Source organism: Sorex fumeus, unplaced genomic scaffold (genome assembly GCF_029834395.1).
Source record: "Sorex fumeus unplaced genomic scaffold, SorFum_2.1 ptg000078l, whole genome shotgun sequence".
Taxonomy (NCBI): Eukaryota; Metazoa; Chordata; class Mammalia; order Eulipotyphla; family Soricidae; genus Sorex; species Sorex fumeus.
In genome coordinates this window covers 9,712,832-9,722,957 of record NW_026606135.1, presented here as the reverse complement: position 1 = coordinate 9,722,957, position 10,126 = coordinate 9,712,832, and the positions used below count along the sequence as shown (strand labels likewise).

The window sequence follows — 10,126 nt, the reverse complement described above, 5'->3', positions numbered from 1 at the left end:
CACACACACACACACACACACACACACAGAGAGAGAGAGAGAGAGAGATTTCAGGACTGCTTTATTTCAGTAAGAGGTCCACAAATCTTCCCTTCTCTAAAACTCTGATCCAGATGATCCCATTCTCAAATGAAACAAATTCTGACCTTTGAACCTAATATAAACTGTTTATGGCCAGGACACTGGCACCCTGCCTCTGAGGGGGAGATGCTCCCTTTGGATTATCCGCTTTGAGCTCTAGCATGGAGGTGACCCAGCTATTAGGAGGAACAGCAAAGATAAAGAACGAAGTTGAAACTTTGAGATGGCTAGAAGGTGTGCTGTAGGTCACTAGGACCACGTTCATTGAACCCATGAGGACGGAAGACAAGAACTGAAACGTCAAGTCTTTGAACCGTCCAGGCCTAAGCACCTATTTAAGGACCCAAAATACTGATTTCCTCAGAAACCCAAATTCTTGAGCAGTCCAGGGTCACCTTAAAGTCTCAGGAGGCCACACACATCAGTCTCCTTAGAAATAGCTTTTCACTGTGTGCATGACGGGAAACCTCTGCCCTGTTTTGCCAGACCAGAGATCTTTTCTTCAGAGGCTCTCTGCCAGGCAGCACCCCACTCCACAAGAGCCCCGGGGCCTCGCTAGGAAGGCCTCCCACCTGTCCCCACAGGTTCTGCATCTTCGGGGAACACCAGGGATGGCTCAGGAAGCAGCTGGAAGTGTGCAGGAGTGCCTGGACCACCTCCTCAGCCCTTCATTCCCGCCTCTCACATCAGCTTGGGTTCTTTCTTCAAAGGCGGCTTCCCCGTCCCCCAGGGTCCTTCTTTCTCTCTGAGTGCTACACCCAGACGCTGAGACCCACAGCGGCCTGCGGGTGGCCTGCGGGCTCTACCTGCTGCTTCCTGTCAAGGAACATCTGAGAACACCTGAGAACCGGGGTACGGGTCTGCAGTCAGAGGTGCAAATGCCCGGCCCCGCCCCCGATCTCCCCACTGGGAACCCGGGATGGGGTCGGAGGAGTTTCCCGAGGGAGCTCTGGGTACTAACAATCTCCCAGACGGGTTCCCCACCCTCTCCTCGGAGCTGTGGCTCAGAGATGACGTCGAGTGTTGACTCAGGCCGGTCAAGGCCAGCGGCCCGGCTAGCCGAGGAGAATCGATGGGGCTGCCCACCTCGGCCCCCGGGCTCTCCCTCCTGCCCACTCCGGCGCGGGATCCAACCTGCGAGGGATCCGAGGCAAAGGCCCGGATGCACAGCGCCCCACCAGCGCCCCACTAACCCTCCACCCCCCCACCCCCGGGAAAGATCTGGATCGTCCTCCAGGACCCTCACCCTAGCCGCGGCCCATGCTCCTGGGTCTTCCCAGCTGCCAAGGTCCCTGCAAGACGCACCAGGAGAACCCCTGGCCAGGCATCGGGGGGGGGGGCTTTTAGAAGAGATGTTTGTTTCAAGTCATCAATGAGAGGTCTGTTGAGGTCAGCCGTGCCATCAAAGGATTTATTTTATAGACAAGTTACTCATTTAAAAACACAAACACCACTTTGGTTTTGTTTATTAACAGAAGACAATTATATATACACACATTATAAACAGTTTGATATAAAACAATTATCTACAGTCTACTTACAAGTAATTAACCTGCTACTTCTAGTTCAACTGTGATTAACTTTAGTCACCTGCCAAGTCAGTTTTTCTGCTTCAACTGGACGCTACTATAACCTTGACATCTTGGTCAGACAGGTATTGAGGCAGAGTGCAATACCGCATTTAAGATTATTGACTATATATTTCTGGTAAAAATGCACACATAAGACCCCAAGAGTTCTGAAATAGTCTCGGATTAAGGCAGTTTAACAATGTCATCTATAAAAATAAAAAACGTTTCCTTTCAAGAATTCAAGGTTATCTGAAAAGTGGGCTCCTTTCCCAAAGCTCTGTGCCCCTTTACTTTTCTATTAAGTGGGATATGCATAGAACTGATTTTAAAAAAGTCATTCAGGAAGATTCTATTAAATTCTTTAGTTATAACTTAAACCTTAAAGTTCCAAAATTACTTTTTATAAATAGAAAAAAATTCTTCATAAGAGGGGAAGGGGGAGATTTAATCAGTTAAGTCACTTTATCATAGAACCTAAAACCAGTACATACACCATTTCTTAAGGCAGAGTTAAGGTTTCAATGTGAGTATGTTATTTAGCCAGTGCACCAGATATTTTTGTTTTCAGACCACCAGAAAATTCCCTTTGTCAGACAGTTTAGTTTTCTGGCTCATCATGGAGCTTTTCTGTAGCATATGTTATTCCCATGTCCAGTTTCCTGAAGATGCTAATGTCAGGGGTCATCACCCTGCATTAAAATGGCCTTTATCCCCTTCAATGTCCACTTCCTGGTCAGAATCCTCAGAAATCTCAGACTCAAGATCTTCCTGGGAGGCCGGGGAGGGAGCACACTGCGAGCTCTCCAAAGCACCTCGACTCTGTTCACTGGGCAGGTCTTGCCTCTGGTTGCAGGGATTGTCTAAACTTTCAAGTTCTTCTTTTTTATTGCTTTGTGGGTTCTCCTGAAGGAAGAGAATGAAAATGAAGACCACTTAGATCATGAAAGATGGAGAAGTGAGAGACTTAAGTCAAAATCTTTTCATCTTCTACCTTTTTTAATTTTTAGTCTGTCAACTGCTTTCAGCTCTTATCTTTTTATTCAGAAAATACATACTGGCGAGTTGTTCTCACTTTCAAAGAAATAAAACGTGGCATCTTCAATCAATGAAGGAATCTGGCACCTATTCTGAATTATTAAGTCATTATTCCTATGTAAGGAATTTTTCAAAACATGTTGCTAGGAGTTAAAAGACAAAAAAAGTAAAAAGTCTCTATCATATCAGAGATGACTCTCTGGCCAGATAAGCACCAGTTATGAATACACATGAGGTTAAATGAATATGAAAATCTAGCCCAAGATTCTGAAAAGTTTGGAAGGAAATCAGATTATAGTCCTTTATTCTTCAAATTACCTAACCTTGTCAATTAATAGGGTCTCCTAGGTGTGGTAAAAATATGAATGCTAAATAGTCAAGGATAAAATTTAGCATTATATTGAATCTATCCATTTTCTGGAGAAGTTTTATAAACATTGTTTAACAGGAAAATTTGCGTGAGAAGTCACAAAATGACGGCAACTAAAAATGGAGACAACTGTAGTTTAAATCTGGGGGAAATTTCTAAAAATATTTTCATGTTCTACAGGAACCACTACTTTGTAAAGGCCTTGGTGAACTCCAATTAAGTAAACTAGCAAATTTTTAATACTAAAAAACATAAATGTCATGTAGAAATATTATGACATACTGCTAATTTTTTTAAAGCATGACTACAGAGTAACATACTCACAAGGCTTACTAGCCATATAACACGGTCAGAGAATGAGAGGAATTCTGCCTCCAAAATTTTTTTGCAGTGCCTAGAATCAAGCCCAGAGTTTCATCCAAAATTTGCAAATTCCTACTTCAGGGCATTATGTAAGAATAATGAAAATATGGAGTTTTATTTTCTGTCCCAATGTATTCTTTGTGACACTATCTTGTTTTTATTGAAAAAGTTATGATCATTAATCTTAATACATTTCTTTCCATTTCACCACTTGGAGAAATTATTACAAATTATAAAGTGTGTATACTCTGACAAACGTACGATTCCACAGTTCTCAGAAAACTTCAGAGAACACATCAGATCAGGTCAAATCAAAACCAAATCTTCAGCTAAAAGTCAACAGAGCTTTTCAAAAATGGAACTAGACTTTCCTTCTTATCGCATATTGCGTAACAAGGCCATCAGAGTTAGAAAGTTTGAGCTTCTTTACACACGGGCTTGGCTCTTCTACCTGTTCTATATTATTTTAAGAGCTGGGTTTAGATGAATAATAATTGTTCAACTCTTTGCAAATTAATTATAAAATACGGTGCAAACAAGACTTAAAGGTGTTTATTTCCTTATATTTACCTTCAAGCTCTGCCTGGTTTTATTATGGCTGGGTAAATAAACAATTTTCTCCCAAAGATAACTACTTAAGTAATTTACTGTCAATTACTTTATCTTTCCTGCGTTAATTAGATAAACAACATATGGGGTTTATAAAACAATTAGCTGGGAGCTTTACTAGCCAGTGTGTGAAAACCCAAGCATAATTGATATAGGAACTGCATTAGGTGCTTTTAACATTACTGCCACCTGAGCAACTCATCCTGAATTTCAGCAAGACTATTTGCCTTTTTAATCAAGGTGAAGAGGTTAAATAGCCTCTCAAATGACTTTTGCATACAACCCATAACAGGCCTCGCATAGAGATAACATGAGAAAAATATTAATTTCCATAGAAACAGAACTACGTCCATACCTGTTTAAGTCTTCTCCACTTTGCGCGTCGATTCTGAAACCAGGTTTTGACCTACAGGAAGGAAAGAATGAAGACTCACCCCGAGCCCAGAATCCCCAAGGTCCAGGGTGGGCGGGAAGCAGGTCCTGGGACAACGGAACAGCGCAGCGCTCCGGGGCGTCGGACGGCGCGCGGGGGGCCCCAGGCTCACCGCGCCGGCCCGCGCCCGCCTGCCCGCAGCCCCACAGCCCGCCCGCCGGCGCGCTCACCTGTCTCTCACTAAGTTGCAGCATCTTGGCCAGACGCTTCCTCTCGGGCGGTGAGAGGTATTTCTGGGTCTCAAACTTTTTCTCCAGCTCGATGGTCTGGTCGTTGGAGAACCTCACCTGTCCGCCTTTCCTTTTATGCAGGGGCCTTTGCAAGAACGGGCTCCAGAGCAGGGGTTTGCCTGCGGACCGCAAGAGTGGGGGGGAGGGGGAGGTTGGAGCCGGCTCTGGAGTCCCAAACCCTGTCTAGGGGCTTGCGCGGGTGCGGGGTTGACGTAAGGGCAGAGACGCCGGCACGTTCACACATACGCGCCACCCGACGCAGGGGCCCGACGTGCGTACGCATGCATAGCCAGAGACACGCACACACACGACCAGTCCTCGGAGCCTCTGAACTCTGGGCATAGGCTTAAGGGTCATAGACCAAGACCCTCTGTCCCAAATCGCGGTCGAATGCACACGCTTTCCTGCACTTCCAGATCCTCGTCCCTGGGGAATCGCACCTCCCCGGTATCCAGGGCCGAGCAGGGGAGGCGCCTGAGTCCGGGCCCGCTGCGCCCCAGGCTGCGCGCACAGCCCCGGGCCCCGAGCGCCGGCCTTAGGCCGCGCGTGGCGCTTTCAATCTTGGCTCGAGGGCGCCGCAGCAGCCTCTGATTTCACACCCGGCCTGCGGGGGCGGCCAGTTAAAGCCACCCCGTGGGCTATGGCAACATTTCCGTCAATGTGTTTCCTGTTGGTCTATCTCGAAAAACCCTTTGCTTCCTCCTGCACAGTCCCAGCAGTAAACCAAGGAAACCCAGCGCGCTCTGTGAAAACGTTCGCCCCGGGCAGGCCCGGCCCGGCCCGAAGCGGGGTCCAGCTTGGGCGAACCGCAGCCGCAACCCTCAAAGGCTAGAATCAAAATATACAACTTAATAAGGTAACAACCTCCCAAAAAAGCGAAATTATAATCTCTCCCAAGTATGATGACTAGAAAGGCAGCGGACTGAGCTCGAGGCCACACACCACTATCTGATGACATTAGAAAACGTTAATCTAAAAAGTTAGTGGTATCTAGGGTCGCTCCAAATCTTCAACTCTGGGGACCTAAGACAAGGGAACCCCGTTTCTTTATCAATCCCCGAGTTTCCGAGGCCAAAGGCGCCAAAAGCCACCCAGAGCGCGGATCCTCGGGGGATTTCGGGCGGTTTATTCTTAGGCCACGCACACCGGCCCCGCAAACGTTTGCCCGACGTGGCGCCCTCTCTACTCCAAAGGCATTGGGTCAGTCCATCCGTCTGTCTAAGGGAGGCCGTCTATGAGCTTTGAAAGCTGTCATTGTTTGGGGTTGATTTCTTTTTTATTTTTTTTCTCGAGATTTTGCTTACGTCAGGCTTCAGACTGGTGCAAAACAGCCTCAAAAAAAAAAAAAAAAAGGAAGCAACTGGTTATTTTAGCTGCCATAAAGTCACATCCCACACAGAGGAAATGAACAATATCAGAAAAACGGATCCCGGCTATCAGAAGTCGAGTGTTTCCTGAATTTGTCTGTATTGAGGATGTCGATAAAATAATCAGCAGCGTGCACTACTCCGGGGGAAGGGTCTGCTTCATGCAGCCAGGAAAACACTTAACAGCTTCTGAAACCAGATTTACTCCTATCGAGAACTCAAGATTTCCTGTATGAACGGAAAGGGTCAGGCTCTTTCACTGCACAAGCCTGTTGAACCCGGTCCAGCCGCGTAACCACCCCGACCGGGCAGCTCTCCCTGCCCCGCAGAGGTCCGGCCGTGGGGGCGCCTGGGCACTCTCCTCGAGGTCCCTCCGGCTAAGGGGGGTGGGGGTCCCACCCCGGACCGTCTCGGGCCTCCTGCCCGGGCCGCCGCGCCCGCGCGCCCCGACGTCTGCAAGGTGCAGGAAAACCAATCTGAGTCACGATGCGGTCAGCCCGGGCCGCGCGCCCCGCGGGGCCTGCGCCTCCGTTGCCCGCGCGCGCCCGGGAGCCGTTTTTCAATCGCTTCGGCCGCAACTTTCTATTGCCTGCTCCCTCCGCCCCCGCCGCCTCCGGGCGCTGCCACCTGCAGGGTGGCGCCTTCCTCGCCTCGCCGCCGCCGCCGCCGCCGCCGCCCCGGCTCGGCCCCTCCGTGACCCCGGCCACCTTACCCAGGGGGTCGTGGCGGAGCAAGGGGTGCGCGTAGTCGTTCACCGTCCGCGGGAAGGGGTACAGGGGGGCCCCGAAGCCGCCGGGTCCGTAGGCGGCGGCCAGCGCGGCGGCGGAGTGATGCGAGAAGGCGGGGTGGATCGGCGTGGGCTCGTACACGGGGGTCCGGTAGGAGGACACGAGGCTGGTGAAGGAGGAGTTGGGGGACGGCAGCGTGGGGGCGGGGGCGGGCGCGGCGGGCCCGCGGCCCAGGATGTCCTCGATGTAGAACGGGGTCGGGTGCGCGGGCTGCAGCAGCGGCGTGGGCGCGTACAGCGGCACCCCGACGGCGCCCGCCGCGGCTCCGGGGTGCGGGTACTGCATGGCGCGCCGCGCTCGGCCCCGGGAGAGCTGCCGGCCCGCCCGCGGCGCGACATTTATCCGCGCTCCGCGCCGCCGGCGATAGGCTCGGCCGGCCGCGGGGTGGGGCCGCGCGCTCTGGCCCCTTCCTGCCGCCCGCCGTGCGGCCAATGGCGCGGAGCCCCGGGAGCCGCCGCCCGCCCCCGCCCCGGCCCGCCCCCGCCGGCCGCGCTCCCCGCCCCGGGACGCGCTCGCCCGCAGCCGGCCGGACCCCGCGCCCGGGCGCGTCGCCGGCCGGGCCCGCGCGCGACGGGCGCCCGGAGATGCCCGGGTGGCGGCGGCTGGCACGCGGCTCCCTGCGGCGTCGACCCCGGGCTCCCGGGCCCCGGCGCGGGCAAAGCCGCTCGGTCGGGCGAAACTCGGGCCCGGCCCCAGGTCAGGGGCACCTGCCCTCGGACCCGCGGAGCGCCCGGGTTCCAGCAGCGCCGCGCCTTCGAGGCCTGCACTCCCGGGAGTAGCGGTGGCAACTGCCTGTGACCCCGCGGCGTCTCCGGGGCGCGTAGCGAGAGTAGCCTGGGTTCAGGGGGCGGGGAGGGGCTGCAGCGCCGAGAGAGAAATCCACGGACCGTCGCCGCGTCCCACTGGGCTCCTCATGAAGGTGCTCCCCACTCCGGGCCTGTCGCCAGCCTGTCTCGGTTGCTGGCTCCGGGATGCAGCCTTTTCCTGGGCACGCTGGCAGAAGTCAGATTGCGCGGAAATCAAGGGAAGTGCGGGCAGAAACTGGACAACCGGCCCGCTCCTTAAGGGGTGTCGCATGCCCAGACCCCACCACCACCGCCACCCCGGGGACCGCAGCTGCAGCCCGGCCCTCCCGGTGTGCACGTGTTTCCTATTGAAGCGGTGGCGCTCGCCAGCCAGCCAGTACGGCCTGGGCTTGCTGCGTGCAGCTCCGCTCGCCTAAGGGCCAAGGGGGCATTTTCTTGATTGACGCCCTCCTGCGGCCGTCACACCTCGCGGCCAGCAGTTTCTGCTAGGTTCTTTCATTACCCGTGGAAATGAAATAACTTCCCAGGTTTTTCTCTCGAGAAGACTTTTTTTTTTTAATTATTATTTCTTTACAATCTCGCAGCGATTTCTCCAGCTGCAGCGAGGCCGCCGTTGGAAAGAGTGGATTGGAAGCCGTCTGACCTGAGTTCGAGTTTCACTACACATTTTTGTTGAGCCGCTACTGTGTGCCAGCAGTGAACAAGACAGATGACTTCCTGGCCTCAAGGCAGGAAACAAACTTTTTAACACACTGCCTTGTGTGTGTGCTGGAAAGGAGAAGTACATAGTGATCTGAAACCTTATAACAAGGGGACGTCACTTAATTGGGGGAGGAGGGAGGAAGCAAGGATAGGGGTTCTCCAAAGAAGAGATGCTTGCAAAATAAATGTCTAGAAAGGGTCGAACTCTCCCAGATGAAGGATTAACATGTGAAAGTTGCCAGTGCAATTTTGCTTAAGTCAATCTCCCGGAGATTTTTTTCGTTTCAAACATGTGAAGCTTTGCCTAAAGTTTCCTAACCTTCTGGCCTTGGGTTCCTGGGCATCCTTGAGCAGCTGATGACAGCCAAGAATTAACAAAGACAAACACAAGTAAGTGGAGCATGTTATTTTTAGAACGTTGAGTATCACACAGGGACACACACAATACATCACACTCTACAAAGAGATGGAGTTTGAGAGAGGATACTTTGTATTTAATGAGTATTTGGAGAATTAAAGTGTGTGGGATTCACGGTGTAAGAAAGTCCTTGAAGAAACTAAATTCTAAGTCTTGGACAAGAAAAAAGGTGAGCTTGAAACATCTTGTGCCAAAAAACCAGGATCCATCTTGAAGGCTCTTCCCATGGCTAACTTTGAAATGATGTAAGCATCAAAACACCCCATGATTTATAGTGCCTGTTGAATATAACAGTTTCTAGTATTACTGTCATAGAGATATTCAAAGAAAGAGATGGTGAATGATAATGCAAAAAAAAAAAGGCAAGTAGGAAGACAGATAAAATCGGAAAATGATTTTATTTTGATTAATGATTCTTTCAGGAAATGACCATCATTAGGGCAGAGATGTGACTTAGCTGTGAAGTTCATGTTTGCGTGCTTGTAACCGAAGTTTAATTCCATTCCCATCACCACAAAAATAAAACTCACCACTGTACACCAAAACCATTGCATGCAATATTGTTCATGAGAATTTACACAGATAGTATGAATTTCTCATACTATCACACACCAATTAATTGGATTCTAGATTTTTGTTGTTGTTTTGGGTCACACCTGGAGTTGCTCAGGTCCTACTCTGGTTCCTGTACTCAACACTTCTGGCGGTGTTTGGGGGATCATATGTGGCTGGGAATCAAACCAGAGTAAGTGATGTGCAAGGCAGTCAGTCACCTACCTGCTCTACTTTTGCTCTGTTTCTTAACTTGAAAATATTAGATATAAAAAAAATGAGTATGGAAGCGTGGTTTTATGTAAAAAGGTAAAGGATCTCTCTCTCTCTCTCACCTTTATCTTTTTTGGAATTTTGGGCCACACCAACTGGTGCTAGAATGACCCCTGGCAGTGCTCAGGAAACCATATGCAGTGCTGAGATTGAACCTGGTCAGCCACGTGCAAGGCAGGCACCTTGCCTCCTGAACTATCTCTTTGTCTCTGGCTTTTTTTAAAAAGATATAAATAACTGGGGCCCAACTGAATAGCACAGTGGATAAAGACACTTGACTTGCAGGCATCTGACCAGGGATTGGTTCCTTGTGTCCCAGCATCCCCTGAGTGCAGTGCAGTGTCGGAAGTAATCCCTGAGCATCACCAGATACAGCCCCCAAACCAAAGGTAAAGGTAAAGGTAAAGGCCCTCCCGTTGTTCGTCGATTTGCTCGAGCGGGCCCAGTAACGTCTCCATTGGAGACTTTGTTGTTACTGTGTTTGGCATATCGAATACGTCACGGGGAGCTTGCCAGGCTCTGCCGTGC

At 50.9% G+C, this 10,126-nt stretch overlaps 1 protein-coding gene across 1 annotated transcript; it reads right to left on the bottom strand.

Annotated features, from left to right (window-relative positions):
• Positions 1-1,491: 1,491 nt before the first annotated feature.
• On the bottom strand, positions 1,492-7,137 carry HHEX (hematopoietically expressed homeobox). Its single transcript, XM_056130407.1, has 4 exons — positions 6,772-7,137; positions 4,633-4,811; positions 4,385-4,435; positions 1,492-2,555 (listed from the first exon to the last, which is right to left on the bottom strand). Exons 1-4 carry the CDS (start codon positions 7,130-7,132, stop codon positions 2,337-2,339), a joined length of 810 nt encoding a protein of 269 aa, XP_055986382.1. The 5' UTR covers positions 7,133-7,137; the 3' UTR covers positions 1,492-2,336.
• Between the last annotated feature and the right edge of the window lie 2,989 nt (positions 7,138-10,126).